This window comes from Tenrec ecaudatus, chromosome 9 (genome assembly GCF_050624435.1).
Source record: "Tenrec ecaudatus isolate mTenEca1 chromosome 9, mTenEca1.hap1, whole genome shotgun sequence".
Taxonomy (NCBI): Eukaryota; Metazoa; Chordata; class Mammalia; order Afrosoricida; family Tenrecidae; genus Tenrec; species Tenrec ecaudatus.
Window position 1 is genome coordinate 6,136,212 of NC_134538.1, and position 24,273 is coordinate 6,160,484.

General features: G+C 43.3%; 1 protein-coding gene across 7 annotated transcripts in view; it reads right to left on the bottom strand.

Moving 5' to 3' along the window:
* AKAP13 (A-kinase anchoring protein 13) overlaps positions 1 to 24,273 on the bottom strand; it is a 375,367-nt gene that overhangs the window by 204,701 nt on the left and 146,393 nt on the right. For all 7 annotated transcript variants that reach the window (XM_075557871.1, XM_075557872.1, XM_075557870.1 and 4 more), the window contains 2 exons: positions 17,448 to 17,744; positions 7,623 to 7,806 (listed from right to left, as the gene is read on the bottom strand). In XM_075557871.1, coding sequence (XP_075413986.1) covers positions 7,623 to 7,806; positions 17,448 to 17,744 — 481 coding nt within the window. The remainder of the gene's footprint in view (positions 1 to 7,622; positions 7,807 to 17,447; positions 17,745 to 24,273) is intronic.

The following is a 24,273-nucleotide window of genomic DNA, read 5'->3' on the forward strand; positions in this document are numbered from 1 at the left end:
CAACCCAAAGCAAACACGGAGCGAAAAGAAGTCCTCAGAAAGAAACGCAGGACATGTGGAATGGCTTTGTTCTTCCAATCCACTCTCCACCTTCACTGGCCTTCTCCAGAAGTCTGGGGCAGGGCAAGTCTTCCTTCTAGGAGCTTTGGAGTCAGGTCCAATACAAGCACAGCAACCAATTTGTGGACTGTGGGTAACATGCACCTTCCTAAGGCTGAGGGGATATTGAAACTCCACGTAAAATGCCTTGCTTATCAATGCAAATACTACTATCAGAAAATACATTTACAATTTCTCAGCATGTCCCTAGTAAGGACAACCCAAGAGTATAAGCTGGATGAGTTAAAAATTATGAGATGTCAAGTTCCTTAAAGTGTTTCATTGAAAGTTTACCCAAAAAGCAAACAAACATAAAAGATAGAAAACCCAATTAAAATTTTACCAAGAAAGATTTTAAAAATGAATGAGCAGGTAATTTATGAGTCACAGTAATCAAATTAGCGTGGTTAAAAGCCTGACACTGTTATAAGATTCTGTCAAGGAAGTTTAAAGACAACCCCAAGAGCAATGGCATCTGACTGATGACATGCCTCGGGCGAGCTGTTGAGCCTCCCAGGGTCTATTTTCTTATCTGCAGAATATTAATGGTTTCATCATCACCTGGCATGGTCCTTGAGAGAACTTAAATGAAAACGCTTGGAAAGTACCGCTATAACACTGGGGACATAAAACAAGTATTCAATCAATATTAGTATCCCGTTCCCTAATTCCCACTCAGTCCTCTGACTCATCTTTAGCATAACACAAAGATCCAGAGGGAAGGGAGGTCGGGTAGATAGGTGGGTGGGTGGGTGGATGGATGGATGGATGGATGGATAGATAGATGGATGGGACCAACTGACAGCAGTTAGGCCAAAGAAATGTAAAGGTGTCTCCAAGTCCTGCTCCCCAGCTACTATTTTTAAGGCAAAGGTGAGCAGTTAATTCATCCATGTCCCTTCTAAGCAAATGCAAAGGCTCCACACATATTTTCACAGAAAGGGCTGCTGGGGATCCACTTGTCAAAAGTGTCTGATGAGGACCCTAACAAGGTGATCAGTCTGTTCACAGAACAGCTTGCTCGGTAGCACTTGATTTCATTTGGGAAATATGTGCACTTGAGTAGTTAGGTCTACCATATGACCATGAACCCAGGTGTCAAGTGCAAGAGCCTGGAGTGAAGGGCTCCAGCCCTTATAGGTACAAACCTTTTGCAAGGGATCATTTTGCCTCCTACAAGGATAAAGCATGACAGGGTGCTCTGCACAGTTACATGTGTCATCTAGTCTGGAGTCTTGTGACCTTGGAAAAGCCACTTCCATCCACTTGGCCTGTTCCCCCAACTATAAAATAGAAGGAATAACACCCAGTCTACCCACGCACTGAGGAGCCTGGGGGTGTAGTAGTTACACACTGGGATGCTGACTACAAGGTCAGCAGTTCGAAAGACCAGCTGTTCCAAGAAGGAATGATGGGGTATCCAATCCAGTCTAAGAGTTCCAGTCTCAGACTCACACAGGGACAATTCTACCCTGTCCTAGGGGGTTGTTATGAGTCAGTATCAAGTCAATGGCTGTGAGTTTTGAAAATTCACTCACTGGAGGTTATTGAGCAAATTAAAATGTGAACAGGCTGAGTGTAATAAATAATTATTTATAAACCTTGCCTTTAAAACTATAAAGCTATACTGAGAAGCTTGTTTTCATCAGGAAATTCTGAGATTAGGATTAGACAGAAAACATAATTTTCATTGTTGAATACCATTTTAACTTGTACCCTAGACATTGTCCTAAGCATCTTCTTGTCATTTTGTCAAACTTTTGAAGAGGAAAAAAGGGCATGTTTAGAAATTCCTAAGATCTATGTATAATATTAGCTCTACCACTTTGTATGTATCTATACAGTGTTAAGCTAGTTACTTTAGTTTTCTAAGCAGCCAAAGCTTGTCCATAAAACAGGGATAATGTCTATTCCAAAAAGGTTGCATTGAAGTATGTGTAGCAGACCTACTAAATTCTAGTATGCTGTAGACCAGGGGTCCTCCAACTTTAACGAGGGGGCCAGTTCACTGGTCCTCAGACCTGTTGGGAGGGCCGGACTATAGTTGTTTTTTTTTTAAAATAAACCATGAACAAATTCCTATACACACTGCACGTATCTCATTATGAAGTAAAGGGGGGGGAGGGGTAAAAACACCCAGCGGGCCGGATAAATGTCCTCGGCAGGTTGCATGTGGCCCGCGGGCCATAGTTTGAGGACCCCTGTATGTAGACATTCAATAAATTTAGATTTGCTGAATGGATATTGAAATGGGAGAACTTTAAAAAGTACAAATATTTCCAAACTAGTTCTGAAGATATCTAACGTATTCTAGTACTTCTGTGCTAACAGTCAGAGCTGAAATTAAAAACAAAACAAAAAAAAAAACCTCCTGCTAAAACTAACAGCATTGTGAATAATTCCTTAATAATCTAAAATTGTCTAATAAATCAACCCATAGACATCACCATCTCAGCAAACTTCAGACAGCCACACTACCTGTTGAAAAGTGGTAGCTATTACACTAGATATTGGGCCTTCTCATGAAGAGCCATCTAAAAAACATCTTGGCAGAATTTCCTTAAAACAGTGTTTGCAAACTTGACAGGGGGCTAGAAGGCCAGGGAAACTAAGAAAATAATGTTAACAGGTAACATTTGTGGCAGGGAGAGGCGCTGTGCCTCCGACATGCCATCTTTCCCAAAGCAACCCACTGATTCTTCCCGTGTTACAGGAAGGCACTGAGGCTTGGAGAAGTTCAGCAATTCGCCAAAAGACAAACCACTTCAAAGAAGCAGAGCCTCTATTCAAACTTTGCCTGTCCAAGTACAGTTCTCCAGACGACTCTACAGGCTTTAATGCAGAGAACTGCAATACACATGACAAAAAAAATGTGATCAACCAACTAACATTTTACTGATTTTCTACCATTTAATTATAAGAAATTTTCACATTCCCATAGTACTGTAGGATTTAACAAAGGATTCGACTTAACAAATCATCTCATCTAGTTCCAACAACCTTATGGTAGACAGAGTAAGAACTATCTGTAATTCAGATGAGAAACACGAGACTTGGGTTAGAGTTGATTTGTTCCAAGTCACATATGCTACTAAACAGTAAAGTCTAGATTTCAACTAAGCTCTTCATCCCTTAGCAGCTCCTCCGTAGTACACAGCCTCTCTTCAAGGTAAATATTTAGAGTCCCTCTGGAGTCTTTGGACAGTGTAGCAAATAGTTAACGAACTTGGCTACAAACCAACAGGTTGGAGATTTGAGTGCACTCAGAAATCCCTCAGAGGGAAGGCCAGGCAGTTCATGGGTTTCTCAAAGTGCCGTCACTGAAAAGCCCTATGCCAGGCACACAGCTCCACTCGGACAGACACACGGGTTCACCATGAGGGGAGTCAGTCTAAGGCCACTGCTTTTTGTTCTGATTTTGTTTCTTACTCCACGGAATAACGATAATCTGTGTAAAAAATGAACACCGATTTCTCAGATTACATGCCAAGCACTTGGTTATCCATCAGGAAGTGAGATCTACCATGCTTCTTTTTTCTTTTTGAATCAGATGAAGGAACTGAGGCTTAGAGATGAAAGTTCCTCAATGTATCCAAAGTAACAAAGCAAAAAAAAAAAGAACCAAAGCGAAAATTTAGGTTTGACTCCAAATTTGTATATTTAGTCACTAGCTCAAACTGTTAGCCTAAAAGCTGTCGCTCCCTAAATGTGTGAGCTAGGGGCCCAGCCTCCTTGTTTGCAATGTTCCAGTAAGATATCGTAGAGCATCTGAAATCCCCCTGGAGCTGACATTGCCTTACTGGACGACTCCAGAGAACTCTCATCTAATGCCATCGCTTCTTTTTTAAGGTGGATTTTCAGATCACACATACATTCATAATATAAGATAAAGCAAAATAGCAACACGTCATAAAAATCACTCCTTTCCATACTACCGACCTAAATGAAAGTTAATAATAGGCTACAGGGAAAATATCAAGACTCATCATAGTACTAATTGGTAGGATTTAATATCAATTTCAAGATTCCTTTAAAGACGAAAGTCTTAGAAAACCCTCCATTTCCAAGTATGGTAATATCATATTTTTACACAGAAGTAAAACTCACTTTATCAAAATGGGTTATTAATATAATCCCTGGACACACAAAAATAAAATGAGTCTCTAGTTAAAGCAACTATAAAACAACACACATATAGAGGTAAAAGAAACAAAGAATCAAAATAATTCAATTTGGGAGGACATACACTAAACCCTCAAAGCAACCCCTAAGTCACTGCCATCTAGTTAATTCAAACTCACTGTGACCCTGGACTGGGTTTATAATAATGTAAACACTTATGGGAACAAACAGCCTCATCTTTCTCCCACAGAGCAGGTGGTGGACTAGAACTGCAAAACCTGAGACTAGCAATCCAACATCTAACCGCCAGCACCACCAGGGCCATACCAAAACCTAAAGCTCACTGCCATGGTTGGGACTCTGACTCATAACAACCCTAGAAGGCAGGATAAAACTGTCCCTTTGGGTTTACCAGGCTATAAATCTTCACATTTCTCCCCCAGAGGAACTGGTGAATTTGGACTACTGACTCTGCAGTAGCTGCAGCTCAACTCATAAGCCACTATACTGCCAGAGCGCGTCTGAAGGCAGAGAAAGAGTTAAATAAACTTGACTTTTCAGCTAAGACTAGATTGTAGTTATTTTTAAAATGTACTTAAACTGTCTCTTACTAGCACCTTTAAAAGAAAGAGTGTAACAGAGATTAGGCCTAAAGAAACTTGGTGGTGGTGTGGGATAGGGGTTGGGCTGCCATCCCCAGGTTAGCAGTTCTAACACACCAGCTACTCCAGGGAGAGTATGTGCCACCAAGTCCCTGCCGACCTACAACGACCCTATGCACAACAGAAGGACACACTGCCTGGTCCTGCGCCCTCCTTGCGACTGATGAGCACATGCTCCAGCCCCCTTGGCGCTCCCTCTCCTGGAGTAGGTGGCTAGGGGACACTTAATTTAAAATAGAGGGCAAGGAAGAGACATTTGTTCTAAGGTTTGAGTAAACTATTAAGATAGTATATTTTGTACCAACTCATTAACTTTCTCCATTCCCTTTGAGAATCTCACAAAATGAACTCTTAACCTAGAAAGACATACACATGACCTTTTGCCTACAATTTCAAGAGACTTGAATCCCTAGTTATGAATCCTAGGAAAGGAATGTGCTCCATGTGCTCAGGATGGAGATGGTGCTTTGAGGAGATTTGGCTTCTTTCTATTCCTGGCCTACTGTGCTTGCTATCTTTTTATGCTAATCCAGTCGCCTCCCCTCTATAGATCTGCTTCCTCATCTGCTGAAGAAGATCTTTACAAACCCTTTGTGGTCAAAGGAGGAGCCCTGGTAGCATAGTGGTTATGTGTTGGGCTTAGTAGCACAAAATAAGCAGTTCAAAACCACCAGCTGCTCTGAGGGGAAAGAGGAGGCTTTCTACTCTCACAAAGAGTGACAGTCTCAGACACCCAAGGGGAAGGTCTATCCTGTCCTCTAGGTTTGCTATTAAGCTGAAACTGGCTAGAAGGCAGTGAGGTTGGTTGGTTGTTGACTGTTTTTATGATCAAAAGTCTACTACAATATACTAATAATATCAGAGGGAGACTGATAGTACAAACATGACCCTGTTTTGTAAAGAGCCAATTATGACTCAAGACACGTCTAGATTTCAGAACTGTAACAGCCCACAAGAATTCAAGTTAGGGGTAAGGTATTTAGCAGATTCTCCTATTGGGAGAATTCTCAAGTTGGCTCTCCCTTACCTATCTCCCCATCCCCCCCCCCATTTTTTTAAGAGAAGTTTACCACATGTAAAGAGGAGGATTTTAAAATGAGCCAAAAAGGTTCTTCAAGAACGTTTTAGCTTCCTTAAAGCTATGTTGCAATAACAGTCTTGTGACATGTCCTTCAAGCATATAATGAAGCTGTTGTAATCACTTTATTTCCTCATTTGGATGGCAATCCTTAGCTAACCCCACTTCTCAACAAAACTCTGAATTACATGATCAAATTAGAGGAACTGTATTTGAACTTCATAATAGTTATACTTTATTAATTGTTCAATTTCTGGAACAAAGCCTGTCTTCCTGAGGCCATGAGGTAAGCAGCAGCACAAATCCAATTATTGGCCAGATGGGAAATAGGAAACACTGGAACATATCGCTCTCTGGAATACTGTCACTGGGGAGCTCAGGTATCCAAGTTCATTTGAGATGAAGGATGCCCCTCCTACCCCCACTGTATCTCCAGCACCAGCAGAGAGCTTTCTGCCAGGAACCCTCTGTCTGGCTTAACTGGTCTATTCACAAGCCTGAAAGGTGAAGCAAGAGAAAATGGTGTGCATAACCCACCAGCAGCACTCTATTCTGAGGCTCTATCTTGGTCAACACCCCTCTGCACCCACATCCACAAACAATTAAAAAATACAGCTATATTAGAACTAGCACAGGCAAAAATCTGAGAACCTGGAAATAACAATTTAATGTACAAAACTAAACTCCAGCTGCCACGAGTTAATTCAGATTTAACAACCCTGTACTGGGTTTCCAAGGCTATGATCCTTCACAGGAGCTGACCATCTCATCTTTCTCCTTGGAGTGACTGGTCTTGCCGTTAGTAGCCAATATCTAAATTATGGTGCCACCAAGGCTCCTTATTCAATGTACAGGAGTCCCTCAAATGCTAAAGAGCATATATTCAGAATATTTGTTTGGGACATGTGATAGGAAAGTTGGTGACAATAAGTCACAGATCTAATCAAGAAACATATGAAACAAAAGAAACTACACCTGAAACTTCTGTAAGTGTTCCCATGAAAAACACTGGCTGCTCCAACCCATCTATTTCTCTATTTATGTAAGAAAAATAATTCCCCTAGCGATTCTTTAGGGAGTCAGAATGTACAAACAACAGGGCTCACAGATACACACAGGGTATACCTACTGTTCACAGGACAACAGCTCTATTTTTACTGCTACTCTTAGGAAAGACCACTCTTCTTGATTCAATTAAAACCAAAATGCAATGATTTAACATGTTTTCCATATACAATTATTATGTTAAAAACATGTCAAATACATATAGTGCGTACACACACACGAAAAGTTCCCTCTTACAAGACAATGGGATACAGTGGACACGCTGGGAATGTATGCAGTCAGTGAAGACAACTTACTCAGAGTCTACAGCACAATAGAAACAGCATGAAGCAATCAGTACGGGTAGGCAGGAGAGAGAAAGGGAGTGACAAAACTTACGTTGCTCTCTGTCTGGCACTGAAGCAGTTAGCAGGCGTGAGCTTGCAAACCTCCAGGAGAAGGCCAGGTAGAGAGCTGAGGTTTTAATTTGAGGCAAAGCCACAAGGAGCAGCCAAGTGGGTGGTCCAAATCTGAATCAGGAGGTGGAGCTTGGCGGGGAATGGGGGTAGGGGGTGGAGGAAGGATTGCGAGGAGGGAACTAGGCAGAGCACACTTACTGGATAAGAAGCTGGTGCAGCTTGTGGTAACCCCGCTCCAAGGCCAGGCTCACAGGTGTCGCCCCTTCCTGGTTGTGTATGCTGAGAGCTCCCCGGCCACCTGGCTTCTGTAGCAGGAACCATGTCAACCTCAGCAGTCCCAGCCGCACAGCAAAATGCATCAGAGTCTCCCGTGGGACACCATCTGTAGCCGGGGAGGAAATGAAAAGGATTAAGAATGTAAAAACAAAGGGAAAGCAAACAAACAAATTAGGTAACCATCCTCACTTCTAGATGCAGCTACCTAGGTTATCCACAACATACTTTATGAGCAATCAGGTAGACTTCCTCTTAAGTCAAATCAAAACCAAGCAAGAAAAACGTATGGGAAGTAATTCCCCAGTTGGAGACAATCCCACACAAGAGAATCAAGTTATCACCACGTTTTGATGAAATAACATTTGTTCAACCAATGGATATAGGCAGGTTTACAAGGGTGACCCCATATGCACATATCCTTGCCTCCTTCTTAAAGAAGAAGAAGAAAAAGAAGCAAGCTCCATAACGTGGGGACCAAGGGAAATTAGCTGTTGGGGCTTAAATGGGCGTATCATAAAGGATATAATTACTTTTTAAAAGAATACTGAGACAGGAGTTGACAAGTTAAACACTAAAAACAGGTTCTGCTGGTTAAGCACACACAGGACTCTACTCTTGCCTCCTCCACCTAGGACAAATCAAATTGTGGGCATCATCAGCTTACTGAGTGGAAGAAAGGCATCCCAGGCCTAAGAAAGACCAGATAACATACTTTATTTGGTCTCCCTCTGTATTCTGAGAGTTAGTCAATTTAGCTCAGCATACTACTGCAGTGACACTGTAGTGTTAATGGATCACCTGCCCCAATTTCAATTTCTTTTTGCTATGGGATTCTGGAGGGCCTTGTATCATTTTAGTCAAATTTCCAGCTTTGTCTGCACTGTAATGGTGCTTTCAGATGTAATTAATGCTTGAAACAGTGGATTTGATCAGCGGGATGATTTCTGGATAATATGGACAGAATCATTTGGAAGATTTAAAAGCAGGAGTGAGGTTTGCCCTGCAGAGAGAATGCCCCTGGCCCGTGGAGGGCAGCTTCAGCCTGTGCCTGGGAGCTCCAGCCTGTTCCGAGACCCTCCCTCCCTGCGTGCCAGAAGATGACAGCCCTGGCCGGTGACCATGGGACGAGCCTGTTCACGGTCTTATTTTCCTTTCCTACCCTGTAATTTCAGATTTGCTTAGTCGGCTCCCACAATCATGTAATAAGCCTTAATGCAAGCATCTTTTACTAGTTCTGCTTTATGGCCGGACCCTGACAACTAATGTTCTCCTCACTGCTTCTTCCTCTGGTTTCATACAGTCTGACTTCTTAGGTTCATTAAAGTCAAAGTGAAACGATTTCCATTTTTCTTTGTTCTTGGAGAAAATCATCACCAGAAACTTTTCCATCTGAATACTCAGCATTTCATTTTCTTTTATCCTGTCATATTATCTCATGGGCCCTTGGTTTGCTTGTTTCTGTTTACTCATTCTCAAGTGGAATGATCTTAACACAGGTCCAGCTTTTACCCACTGAGAAGATGAACTGAAGACCCATCATGCGTTGGAAGCACCTTGCACACAAATCCAGTCCTCTCGGCAGCTGTGAGGCGTCATGCCTACTGGGCCTTTAATGATGATGTGTAGACTCCTGGGTTGCATCTTTTTCAAATGATCAGATTCTCTGATGAATCAAAAATTTCTAAGTTCTGTGAAGTCTAGTCCCCAAAGCACATGTACTTTCCACATGTACTACATCCACCAACACGCTCTGCTCACAGCGCTCTTTGAATTCACTACTATGACACCTTACGACCACCCTTCTTGCTCCTCCTCTGTAAGGAAACCTGAAGTGATTCCAGGGAGGGAGAAAACATTCTTAACAAGCTGGTGTTAACAAAACGGGCTTTTGCAAAGAGAAAACCTGCACCACAGAACAAAATCAAGTTTGACAGCCAGTGAAGGCCTTGAAGTTATTAGGCACTGCTTGTCTTGAATACTCTATTGCCTCTGTGTCCATTAGCAGTCTTTTTATAGTTTGTTTTCTTCTTTCTTTTTTCAGCAGCGATGATAGCAGAAGAAATATGCTAAGTGCTAGCACTAAACATTTCCATGGAAAGCCATCAAACACTCTGGAAGAAGTACAGGAACTAAAACAGCAAATAGAGTATGAGTGAGGATGTATGTCCAAACATCAGCCATAAGGAGGTAATTAATACATATTCTCCAATCAATCTATACACGTCTAAAAGCAATGTTCCCATCTCTCTAAGACTTCCCTAAAGAAATCTGTGCTCTTTGATTTACGCCACATCAAAACAGTAGCTTGGGCATCCTCGGCAGACTCCACTGGTGCTCCTTCCTTTCAATGTTCTTGGAGTTTAGGAACCAACAGAAGTCTGAAAGGAAAGGTCAGGGCTGTGGGTAAAAGGGTGCCCAAGGAAACCTACAGAAGGAGCAGGCACACTGTTAGGATAGGAAAACTGTGGAGCAAATTTCCTGGCTGCTTTCGCACCAATGCAGTTTTCAATTTTCATCAAATATCTTAATATGTACTTGCAACTATCCTGTGGCACCTTGAGAAAACTGATCAAGACTGGTCCCCTTTATATGGAGAATTCACACCCCCAAAGATAACTAGGACTTTCCATCTAATTATTTAATCCCATGACCAAATAAACTCCAGTTGTTTCCCCTTGCTTTTTTCAGAGCAAAAACTTTCAGTGGGCCTGCTCTCTGGGTGACCTCATGCTGATGGCTACGGGCATTCCTCTCGCAGGGGCAAACTAAGAACACCTCAAACCAAGGCAAACCCACAACCACTGACGTAATTCTCCTGCAGAGTGGCTGGTGAGTTTGAACCAACGACCTTAAAATTAGCAGTCCAGTGCCTTACCCAAGCACCACCATGGCTCCTCTAAGGAGGAGAGTATCTTAATTCTGCATTTCCACTAAGCATAGAGGCAGTGACGAGCTGGATCAAGCAATTAAGTGAGGTTTGAATGATGTGGAGAAAGAAGGCAGGGCTGCCTGCTCAACCAGCTACTCCCTGCTCCATGCTCTCCTGGTGAATCCTTACTACATTTAGGATGTAAGTGTAGCAAAAACCACACAGTAGACACCTCTTTATGTAACCAGCGATTAAAGAACACGTGTAAAGGTAAAACAAACAACGGGAGGATTAATTTCAGAAAAATTTTAAAAAGGAGAAAACAAAAAACACCTCATTCTACCTTGAAGACCCTTTCCTTTTAGTGCGGTCCTGCTCCCTCCAGAATGCAGCCCAGGAAACCCCACACACAGGGCACGTCCACTCCATCCAGGGCGCTGCCGGGGGTCAGCACATGAATAACAACTGTGGTACACTTCACCCAAGGTCCCAGGGAATATGCACTAAAGGCTCCACATAAGATTAATCCACTTAATTTCACAATTCCGGATGCCAGGTATTACTCTCCCATTTTTACAGAGGAGGAGGGTGGAGTTCAGAAAAGCAAACACTTGGCTAAGGTCAGGAGATGAGTGTCAACTGGATTCCAGGCCTCCATCTAGCTCCTATTTCCAATGGCCTGTGGTATTTATAGCACTCGGAATCGGTAGGTGATGCTGGGGGAGTGTTTTTATCTGAAATAAAATTCTCACCTAAAACAAAGGAGATGGAACAATAGCCCATTATTCTTCCCATGAGCACAAGTATCGCTTCCGTACTTTAAATGGTGAGAACATTTCATCTGTGCATGCTGACGGAGAAGAGTAGCAAATAATCAAAAGCATGGACTTGGTTTTCTTTGGCTCCCCCAGCCCCTGGCATGAGGGGGCGAGAACCATGAGTCTTACAAGAAAATGCAAGAGACATGGAGTGGAAGACCTATTTGACATCCCAGGATTTCCAGTCTTACAACTCTAGGTGCTTATTCTACACATAAACAAAAACACACGCATACAAGGTCCTTTCAAAAGTTCATAGAAAGCGTTTTTCAGATGAGTCACTCAGGGCGCAGGGTAGCACCATGAAACATACAACTTTCCTCTAGTTCTTAAATGCTTCCTCCCAGCCCCCGCCACCTCCACTATTATGATCCCCATTCTACCTTTCAAATCTGGCTAGACTAGAGGATGTACACTGGTACAGACAGGAACAGGAAACACAGGGAATCCAGGACAGATGATTGATTCCCTTCAGGAAGAGTGGGTAGAGTGGTGATACTGGGAGCGTGGAGTGGAAAGGGGAAACCAATTACACGGATCGACATATAACCTCCTCCCTGGAAGAAGGACAACAGAAAAGGGGGTGAAGGGAGACGTTGGATAGTGTAAGATATGACAAAATAATAATAATTTATAAATTATCAAGGGTTCATGAGGGAGGGGCAGCGGGGAGGGAGGGGAAAAAGAATGAAACATGAGGAGCTGATTCCAAGAGCCCAAGTGGAAAGCAAATGTTTTGAGAATGCTGAGGGCAACAAATGTACAAATGTGCTTTACACAATGGATGGATGGATGGATTGTGATAAAATTTGTATGAGCCCCCGATAAAATGATATATTTTTTAAAAGGTTTTTTTCATGAAGCCCCTTGTGTATTTAGCTGTGTGCACGTCATCTTTGGAGAGGCCTTCCTTTACCAAGCTTTAGCCAAAACAAAAACCAGTTAAGCTAAATCCCATAGTTGTTCAGTGAAAACAGAAATGAGTTAGAGATCTGAACAACTTCAAATTTCTTTGGAGGGTTAAAATGGCTATTTTCCAAAACATTCTATGATAATTTTGAATTCTTATGCAATGAATAAGATACTCTAAGGAAGCACACATCTGTTTGGTCCATTTTAATGCTTGAAGGTGAACTCATGACAATAAATTCCTCAAAGCCATTCAGAAATCAAGATGTCATGTGCAATGGCTTTTTACTAAACAAAAATTACTAGATCTTTTACGGAGTGGGAGGTGGGGTAAACATAGGCTGCCTAACCTTCTCAGAGGCAAATAGCCAATCTCTGAAGACGATTCAAATCATTTACAGAGTTAGTAAGAATGGTGTCTGGCTTATCCAATCAGTAAAGCTTCACAAAGGAAAAGATAGAGATCTTGACCAATGAGGATGAGGGGAAAAAATATAAATTAAGAAGACATCGAAAGCTAGATGCTGACTAAAAACATACACTTAAAGTAGCAAATGCTAAGTTTTCTAAGGAACTGTGACGACAATACGTGCAGGCAAATATTCAACTGAGGCTCCCACTTCCTCCCAGCATCTGCAAGGAAGTATCCTAGGAATGTCTAGTTCCATAAATACCTCCTAAATACGAATTCCAGGCTGCTGCTGAGGGTTGCCACACACTTACCCCCACTGGCGATGGGTTGGCGATGCAATCAAGGCCCGGGCGAACGTCCCTGGCCAAGATATGGTGGGCACTTGATCGGACCAAGGGTTTTTAACGTCATGCTCATGCCGGGGGTTAAGGGAAATTATGCACACCCTCAAAGCATATGTGAATTTTGACAGGCACGTACCTACAAACACTTTTTCCCTGAAGAGAAATCTGAGCTATTTTCAGGTTCTCAAAGGAATCACTGACCTAAAAAAAGCTAAGAAGCACTGCATCGAGGCAATTAGAGGGTAGGAGGATTAACCACAAGCTTGGCAGGACTCCTTTATAAATGTATTAAGCAGAAACACCTGTAAACACCCTTGCTTTCAACACTGAGTAGTCCTGTTATGTAATAAAATCCCCTTGTCACTTGGCCAGGCCAATAGCTTCCTCGGAATCTTCTTTGGAAAAGAGCTCATCTGAATGTTCTGATGTGCAGCGCAGATATGAGCACTCTTCCTTTACACTGGTCCCTCAACAGAAAACACGATCAACTTTTAACTGAAGACACTCTGCCCTTGTCACATGCTGTGTTCACAGCCCACGACCCACAGTTCATTGAGTAACTCTGACTGGGGCGCATATAGCTAGCACTGAAATCAGAGTCCTCATGGTAGATTTTTACAAAAGAGGCAGTCCTGGTGTGCATTTCAACCAATTTTGTCATCATTTAAATTATTTCTACTACCGTATATACTCGTGTATAAGGCGAGTTTTTCAGCACAAAAAATATGTGCTGAAAAACTGGGGTTCGGCTTATACACAGATCAGTGGTACCCCAGCGAGGTGTAACATCTCGCTGCTCCACCCCCGCCCCCCCACACACACAAACACACCAGGTAGCAGACAAGCGCCCGTCATCTCGCAGGTGATTGCCGTTTCTCCGCTGTTCATTCAAAGCCCCGCTGACACTGCAGGGTTTTGAATGTTTGTTCACTACATCTAACCAATCAGAGCCGTCCTATGACATGTATCTTTGAATAAGCCTTTTAAAGACTGTGTGCGAAGGATGTGGCATGAATGGATGTCATCTGGTCAAGCCCGACTAACTAAAGGAGGAAGTCTCATGAAGCCTGACAGAGTTAATAGCAAAGTGGGTTCGAGATGCATGGGAAGACATTCCAGAAGACATGGTGCGACGTGCCTTCCAGAAATGTAGTACTAGTAAAGCTATGGATGGCTGTGAAGACTGCACTTTGCATGAAAATGACAGCAGTGATGGTGATGATGGCGATCTCAGTGAGGACAGTGTCTATGATGACCTCACACCAGCTGAAGCTCTGCATTGGGATACGGATGATGATGAGGAATCCAGTTTTGAAGAATGTTAACTCTTTACATTTTAGCTTGGTTGCTGATTGAGCTCAGGGAATAGTACTCTTAAGGTATCATTGTTGATACCTTATTGTTTTTGTGGAACCTATTTTCCACTTACTATGCTGGTTTACTATTGTTAAATGACTTGTCCTTTTATTTATGTTTTTATTTAAAATAAATATTTAAATACATTACCCCAATTGTCTCAATTGTTAGTAATTTTATTTTCATTTATTTTGATTATTGAAACTCACCAATAGCTTCTGCATTTTCCACCCTAGGCTTGTACTTGAGTCAGTCAGTTTCTCTGGTTTCCCAGGTAATAATTAGGTGCCTCGGCTTATACTTGGGTTGGCTTACATTAGAGTGTATGCAGTATTTAAAGTTTATATGCAACAGGAAATTCACTTTGGGGGGTAGGGTATCCCAGCCACTCTATGAGAGAAAGACCTGGCACTCTGCTCCCATGTGCTACAGCTTCTAGAGCTCTCTGGGGGCCGTTCGACTGTCTCGTTGGGTCTCCAGGAGTCGTCACTTACTTTCCGGGAATTATGCATCGGGCTGCGACCTGCATGGTCCTCAGTTTGAAACCACCAGCAACTCCTCCGGAGAAAGGCTGGACTTTCTACTCCAGTAAACAGTCTCAGTCTTGGACACCCATAGGGGGGGTCTGTATGTGTCAGCGTTGACTTAATGACAGTGAGTTTGGTTTGCTTAAAACTACCATCAGTATCGGGATACAACACAATTTCAACACACTAACGATGTCCCTCATGGTACTCTTTGATAGCTAGACCTTTTCCCAATTCCTAATCCTGAGCAACTACTCCCAGTCTGATCTCTGATCTCATAGTTTTGCCTTCTCTGCAATGTTATATAAATGGAATCACACAGTGAGTGGCCTGTTGTAGTCGTATCCATGTGTTCAAATGGGTTCTGCCTGTGACACAACTGCTTAAGTACATTTTACAACAGAAACGTTAGGAGTACATGGAAAGCATGCAAAAATATTAAAGTGTTCCTTCCCATTAAAGAGGGAGAAGTTAAGGCTAGGAAAGAGAAAGATTCACCCAAAATTTCCACATCTGTTTTTCTAACAGTTCATTCTAATCACAGATAAATGTAGAAATAACCCAACTCCCATCCCTTCTTGAATAAGACAAAACTGAATGGTGGTGTGTGTGTGTTGGGGGGAGGGGGAATCATCATAGCCCTACAAATAACTAATACAGTTCCTCCTGACGATGATGTATAAAATCCAATTAGAGTAAACATTCTAGACACTAAAGAAAACGCAAAAGGTCTTCAGATCCACCCATGTTGTTGCTAAGTGTTTCTAAGTCATGGCAGCTTCAAGTGCGCAGGATAGCGCCATCTTCAAGGCTACGGCCATTTGAAGCAGAATACCAGGGTCCTGTGCGCTGCCTCTACGTGGGTTCAAACTGCCGGGCGTTTGGCTAGTAAATCAGTACTTAACTGGTCGTGCCACGCAGGGGGCTCTTCAGAAGACTCTGAACAGAGAGGCATGCCTACTCAGGTCCGCTGAGAAAAATCCATCCAGATTACCCCATTGGAATCTCCAAAACCCTCTGCGCTGACCCCTTTGCCTTGGATTTAGCTGATGGAGCAGATCCACTCAGAAGCTGCTGTTTGACCAGACTCAGTTCTATACATGGTATTAGTAAATCCAAGACTCATCTCTGGTTGGGATCTGTGCCATAAAACTGTGCTCAATAGCATCAATTTTTGTTTGAAAAGAGTGGTGGAAAGAGCTGCTCCTCCCGTAACACTCTTGGGACTCATCAAGTCTGCTGAACAGTTAGCAGATCAACCTGTAACCCACTGTGCTACCACAACACTTCAAACTAAACTAGCCAGGCCATGTGAGATCGCGACTTGGGTGTCCAGAACATCAATCCTCTCTCTACGATCTTCTTCCACCAGTTTCTGGAGTTCAGTGACAATCTCTCCATCCACTGACTTAGCAGGCTTCCCTCTCTTGGCTCATCACTGGTGTCTTCCCCAGCTTCCTTACGACTTTTGATCCACCCAGAATCTGTGGTTTTATCTGGGGCAACCTTTTCAGAAGTTTGTTGCAAAACTTCAGTCACTTGGGACAAAGTTGACTTGAATTTTATTACAAATTTGATGTTAATCTTGATCTCAAAATAATTTTTGACATGGCATAAAAGGTTATCTTTTTTTTAATGGGGGCTCTCAAAGCTCTTATCACAATCCATACATACATCCATTTTGTCAAGCACATTTGTACGTACGTTGCCATCAACATTTTAAGAGACTAAGGTAAGTGTGCAGCTGTGCAGCTATTTGCTGATCAGAGACATGTTTTAACATGCTTTCTCTGCAATAAATGTGTTCAGTCATACATGCAACATAACCGCATGTAGACAAATGCTTGCTTATTACCTTTTTACAGAGAGCTATTTGTGTGTATCAGTGCTTTTTAAAAAGTGAGCTTTTTAAAGATTTCACTTCAGTGGAACCTACAGAAGGTCCTCGGAGCACCTTCATTGCTATGTTGTCGTCACTGGTGTTAGGTGCCGTCTAGTTCCAGACTCAGGCTCCCTATGTAAAGCCAGTGGGGAGTGGGAGGGAGAGAGTCACTTCTCTGCTTAATGAAGCCCGGAGTTTCCCAGAGCACACCCTGCTTCCATACTCCCCTCCCCTCAATCTTTCTTTTTCTCCAACTCAAAAGCACTTCAAAATTAAATTACGAAAATCCTGTCTTTGGTAATAAAACATGATCAAGTAACAAAAAATGGTAGTATGCTCGCCACTCCTCGGGTTTCTTTGCTGGAGAACAAGCCTGGGGTAGTCGTGAGCCCCACGCTCCTTCAAGAGAGACTTTTAAACAACACGGGGGTTTCCTCGGGTGCTTGCACTAGAAGAACAGCTCAGCAAACAATGCGTGATGCCACCGTGCTAGTAACTGTGAGCTTTATGCAGCTATGGTGGAAGAAGTCCTGATGACAATGACCACGTACGAAATTCGTATGAAACATTCACATTAAAAAGCAAAACCCCAAACCCCAAGGCTTGTTTGTGGGACGTATAAATGCTTACCATGCAAAGTCTGATCTGCCCCCAGCACATTCCACTCTGCCGGCAGCTTCAGGTGTCTGAACGCCAGCGCTACCTTCTCATCGAGGGAATTCACGTCCCCAGAGGGAGGGCCGGACCGATCAAGAAAGCGGGTGAAGTTCAGGGCCTGCTGGTTTCCAGCGCAAGTCGCGAGGAACTGGGCTGCGTCGTAGGCCTCATCTTGGATAAAATGGAAGTCTTCTTGCGCCACCACAAACACAGGCCGCCCCTCTTTGGCAGCACAGAGCAGCACCTTCACTGTCTCACAGCAGTCGTGGCCTAAGGAAAACAGCAGCAAGGACAATAGTCAGTCCTCTCCAATGCTTGGCTGACTCCTAAAAACATCCCTCCCTCCTTGCTCCCAGCGCTCACACATGATTCCTAAATACTCCCAGCGCCATTTTCAGCTATTTGCTAGGTGCATGTATGACATAGTGCCTTAATAAAGTGTAAGCAGCATCTTATCCCATCCCATAGCAGAGTGTTTGGCAATTAACAGGCCCTGAACATCAACTACTACTGCTCAGTCTGAGGAAACTGAGGACTAAAAACACAAGAATCCAATAAAAAGTTGCCTACAGCACGAAATCAAATACCTGCTAAACAGAACCAATGTGAAAATGCAACAAACAAATAAAAAACCAAGCTCAGTGCCATCAAGTGGATGCTGACTCACAGCGACCCTGCAGGGCCAGGGAGAAATGCCCCCGTGGGTTCCAGAGATTGTAACTGTTATGGGAGCAGAAGCACTCCTACAGGTTGTATGGGGGAATGCCACAGATCCCCAGAACGTTCTTGAAGATGACCGCAATGCAAGCGATCAAATGGGGATGTGATGAAGTGCTTCAGAAGGTCCACACGTCCCCCCACTGTCATGATCCCAATTCTACCTTGAAAGTCTGGCTAGACCAGAGGATGGACACTGGTACAGAGAGGAACTGGAAACACAGGAAATCCAGAGCAGATGATCCTTTTAGGACCAGTGGTGTGAGTGGCGATACTGGGAAGGTAATGGGAGAATGGGTTGGAAAGAGGGAACCAATGACAAGGATCTACATGTGACCTCCTCCCTGGGGGACAGACAACAGAAAAGGGGTGAAGGGAGACGTGGGGCAGGGCAAGAGATGACAAAATAATAATTCATAAATTATCAAGGGCTCATGAGGGAGGGGGAGCGGGCAGGGAGGAGAAAAATGAGGACCTCATGCCAACGGCTTAGGTGGAGAGCAAATGTTTTGAGAATGATGAGTGTAATGAATGTACAAATGTGCTTGACACAATTGATGTATGTATGGATTGTGATAAGCGTTGTATGAGCCCCTAACAAAACGATTAAAAAAAAAAAGAAGGTCCACATGTTATACACGATCCGATTATCTCAGTGAAGTTCTGAGAGCCAGAACTGGATGGAACAGCCCGGTTTTTCTTGGGCTGCCTCCCAAGTGACCACCCCCGTTTTGACAGGTGAGGTCTTCCCACTTCCTCTCACTCTCAATTAGGGGAAAAGCATGTGCATTTTCCTTCTCTAAAGGCTTCTAGCTTTCACAGGTTTAAACTGGATCGGCACTCCAAGGCCCAGATGCTAATTTTTTGTTCTCGGCTGCATGTTTTTTCCTGTCTCAACCACTAATGTAGCAAGGACTTCAATCAAATCACCTGACTACAGAACGCTGACACAGTACTGTGTGTGCCCACAGTCCCATTCCACAGAGCAGCAGCGACCAAAGGAGCCATGCCTTTGGACAGTAAGATCAGCCACCTCGAGGACTTGGATCAGCTGACTCTAGCCACACTGTTTTCCTATAGGTAAGGATACCTTGGAGAAAGCAGACTTAGTTCTGGGTATTTCGATTCACAGAATATGTGGAAGACGTTTGTTCAGATGCATACTGTGTCCCCTCAACTTGCCAGAGCTATCTCTGGTCATCAACAACTTGTTCCATAAAACATCTTCCTGATGAGAAAAGGGGAAAGGATACCACACTCACGTTTTGTTGAGTTGTCTCACTTCATGCTTTGGGGGACTAGCCACTAGCACCCATCTGCCCTCCAGCCCAGCCTGCTCTTCCACAGAGCGGGAGGCTGAGAGGACCCCTGGGGAGCACAGGCTGCAAGAGGTCTCAAGCTCTGGCCGCACAGAGTCAGCTTTCTGCTATCTTTAGAAGAAACCTTATCTCCACCCACGCCCGCAATGCGATCAGTCCGAATAATACATAAGTTGACTTTCTACCTAGTATTTTCTGTAAGTCGTTCATCCCTCTATGGCAGACGACATCTCCCCCTTCTAAGTAGCAGGAAGCAGTTGCCTACTTACTAAAATACCAAGGCATCTGAAGTGTCATTTTCTTTACACAAATCAGTTTATAAGGTATCTATTAGCCTCAATCTACAGATGAGACCCAAGACTACAAAAAATAAAATAACTTCTCAAAGGATGGGTAGCTTATCAACACAATCCATTACTCAAAGGCAAGTCTGAGGGTGACTCACATGGCCTATAACATCATGGTGCAAGAGTTTTATACCACATTGCCTATAAGATAAGCAAAGGAGAAAGGGTAACAGCTAAATTCCTGCCTATGTTCCACCACCTGGAACACGGGCCAGTGTGTCTAGTAAGCAATAGCAGTAGGTTCGTGAGCCATCAAGACCTGTCCTCATACAAACACATAACCATAATGGAAGAGCGTAAGTACTTCCATTACATTCCCAAACTGACTCTATGACGCTTGTAGGAAGCTGGAGCAAACTTGGTCTCATGTATGTATTTATTACATGTTGTGGCTGTGTGTATGTATAGCAATTATGTCTGCGGGTATGTGAGTGAAGTCATAATTGAAATTAAGAAGAATAAAAAACCCTCTTTCTCTGAAGAGCTGCTAGCCTGGTTTGTTGGTAAGACAACAGCGGTAGCAGAACTAAGTCAAGTGATTCGGACAGAGGTTTTGAGTTCATCCCTGGCAAAAAAAGTACTGTATATACTCGAGGATAAGCAGACCGAGGCACCAAATTTTACCACGAAAATGGCATTAAAATATGCTGGAGAACTAGGCTTATACTCAAGTATGTAAGGTAAGTTTCTTTTAAAAGGTGCTACAGCATCTGGCTCAGTCTGTTCAACTACTAACAGCTAAACAACCACCAAACCCGGACACTGATTACAAAGTGAAGCGGCACAAAGTAGAAGACTCAAAAAACTCACTGTTATTGACTGGATTAAAACTCACATAGGGAGGACAGAGTAGAACTACCTCTTTGGGTTTCAAGGACGTCAAATCTCTGTGGAGCAGCTGGTGGGCTGGGACCACAGACCGACATTGTGGTGAGCAGCTCTATGCCCAGCACGGTGTGCCACCAGGGTTTAGAAGGGTCCGTCTAAGTTCTTTGTCATCAAGAACATACTCATTACTTTCCAAATAAACTAGACAGGAAGATAGCAATGTTTCTCAGTCATAGAAACACTGTTACTGCTCCCATTTAGGAATATCACAATAAATTTAAAGCATTGTCCACCTATTCAGAATTGAGCTAGTTCATCAACTCCTGACGATCCTTTGATGAGGACATGACTATCAACCAAAACTAAAGCCACAGCTCACCATAATATGCGAACAATTTAGCATCTAACCCAAATTTTACCTTCAACCCTTAAACTTACCATTCCTTACCAAATATACTGCACTAAAATAATAATGCACATTGTCCTTCCCCAAGCCTGTATAAAGCTTTACAATGCAGTTAACTATTTCCCCTGCCCCCCAAGCCCTCAAACGAGAAACCTGAAAACGTGAACAGAAACGGAGTTACAATGCCACCAAAAGTAGGCATCATTTACTGGTCCATAAAATCACTTTTTGTGACAAATGGTGCCCGGCTATCAAAAGATACAGCGTCTGGGGTTTTAAAGGCTTGAAGGTAAAAAAGTGGCCATCTAGCTCAGAAGCAACAAAGTCCACATGGAAGAAGCACACCAGGCTGTGTGGTCACGAGGTGTCAAAGAGATGAGATATCAGGCATCAAAGAACAAAAAATCTTATCACTGCGAATGAGGGGCAGTGTGGAGTGGGGACCCAAATCCCATTTGTAGGCAACTGGACATCCCCTTACAGAAGGTTCATGGGGAGGACATGAGCCAGTCAGGGTGCAGTATAACAACGATAACACATACAACTTTCCTCTAATTCTTAAAAATCCTTCCTCCCACCACAATCACGATCCCAATTCTACCCAACAAGTCTGACTGGACCAGAGGATGTACACGGTTACAGATAGCAACTAGAAACACAGGGAACCCAGGGCTGATGATCCCTTCAGGACCAGTGATAAGAGTGGTGATATGAGGAGTGTGGAGGGAAGGTGGGGTAAAAAGGGGGAACCAATTACAAGGATCTACATATAACCCCTTCCATGGGGGTGGGGGCAGACAACTGAAAAGTGGATAAAGGGAGGCAAACAGTGTAAGGCATGAGAAAATAATAATCATTTATAAATTATCAAGGATTCGTGAGGGGGGGTAGGGAGGGAGGGGAAAAATGAACTGATACCAAAGGCTCAAGTAGAAAGCAAATGTTTTGAGAATGATGATGGCAAAAAAATATACAAATGTGCTTGACACAGGGGAAGTATGTATGGATTGTGATGAGCCCCCAATAAAAGGATTTTTTAAATCATCTTCTGTTTATACCCAAAGTTTAAACAATATTCTAACTCTCTCATTATATTCTAACTCTCTCGTTTTATCACTGGCTCTTCAGTGCAGGCACACATACACTCACACATGGACACAAGGGCAAAAGGCCACGGTGAAGCAATACCTCTTTACTGGAAACTAAACGATGCAGAAGTAAAGTACCCACACAGAAATCTATCTGGGGTTGCTAAAGTGTTTACTCAGGCAGAAAGGGGATGGTGACTAATAAGGAGAGAATGGAAAATATTGCAATATAGGGAGTACATGTGTACATGCACATGTATGTGGATACACGTACCTGTGCTCATTAGCTCAAGTCTGCATACCTCTTTCAGCCACGCTAGAAGACAATGTATTCACAGGCAGAAGAGGGTCTGGGTGAGTTTTATTGGCTACTCTGACTATATTTGTATATGAGGGTAAGTCAAAAAGGATTGCGACTTTCCAGTACATACATGTGTACATAGATTTACTCCAAACAACACAATCATGTCTGTGACATGTGAACGGCTATAGACAAGTTCTCTCAGGAATGTACTTGTCTCAGCCTCCTTAGGTGCCTTCAAAGACAAAGTCCCAAGGAACACAAGACAAGCAAGGGGGCTCCTTATGAAAGAAGTTTTAAGAACACGCCGTAAATGGGGTCAATGACACGGGAAAGCTGCGCTCCTGGCATTTGTCCATGAGAACAATGCACCTGCTCATTCGTGGAGGGAAGCCAGGGCTGTCGAGAACTTCACTGGGGACCTTTACCACACTCAGCCTACAGGCCCGACCAGGCCCCTTCAGCCCTCTTTTGCTTCCCCAAGCTCAATGGACACTTAAAAAGGACATGACTTGAGTCCCTTGGAGGCCAGAACACCCATTTTGCATGCTGAAAGCCAAAGACCGTAGAATTCTCCGGGGAAAGGTTGGAGAGATGGAATCACTACCTGCAAACAAGCGTACGGCCTAGATGGAGAGTGTGCTGAGTAAACACATGCTGACACTGTGTTCTTTTGGTCTACTCTGTAGTGGGGTCAAACAGAATTGTATAGGAGTCAGCAGATCAGAAAAGGGCGGAAGCCACACAATCGTCAACCCAATGTTCTCCGTTCAGACACAAACAAGCTCACCATCGGAAGGAAAAATAAAGTATGCTCTAAATCTATAGACTGTTTGTTACGGTTTTATGCTTTTCATCTTCCAAAGAAGAAAAGCTGAGAGTACAAACTGGAGGAAAACGAGAATTGCTGGGGCCAGTCTTCATTAAACTTAAAGGCTACCTCGAAACCCTTCCTCTTGGTCAAGAACAAAGTACTTCTTTCTCTCACCCTGACCGGAAATCAATCACACAAAAGCACCACGGCTGCTCTCTTACTTTAATATTTTCTATTCGGCTGAAGTGGCTCCCAAGATTATTATTCTTCTAATCCTTCCAGGATGGCAGGTAAGCATTTAGTGTGGCCGGGCAAACCCAGCCCCCAAATAAAGCTAACGTCTCTGTACACGCAGATATAAACCCTCTTCCCACCGTGAACAGGGGACTCTTTGCAGGGATGTGTCAGGATTACAACTGCTTTTGCAAACAAAGACGACCAGGTACCAACACTGTCTGCACCTACATCTGTGGGGTTTTCCTGTCCCCACAATTCCCTAGTAACAAGAAAGAAAAATAAAAATCAAAAGCCGTCTTCAAGAAGGAAATTCTGAAAAATGTATTGAGGTTCTTTTGCAAGAAGAAAGCTTACTGATGAAATGAGACTTGAACTTTAAGTCCACTTTTTTTTTAACATTTTATTAGGGGCTCATACAACTCTTATCACAATCCATACATACACATACATCAATTGTATAAAGCCCATCTGCACATTCCCTGCCCTAATCATTTTCAAAGTATTTGCTCTCCACTTAAGCCCTTTGCATCAGGTCCTTTTATCCCCCTCCCTCCCTGCTCCCCCCTCCCTCATGAAGCCCATGATAATTTATAGATTGCTATTTTGTCATATCTTGCCCTATCCGGAGTCTCCCTTCACCCCCTTTTCTGTTGTCCATCCCCCAGGGATGAGGTCACATGTGGATCCTTGTAATCAGTTCCCCCTTTCCAACCCACTCACCCTCTACCCTCCCAGTATTGCC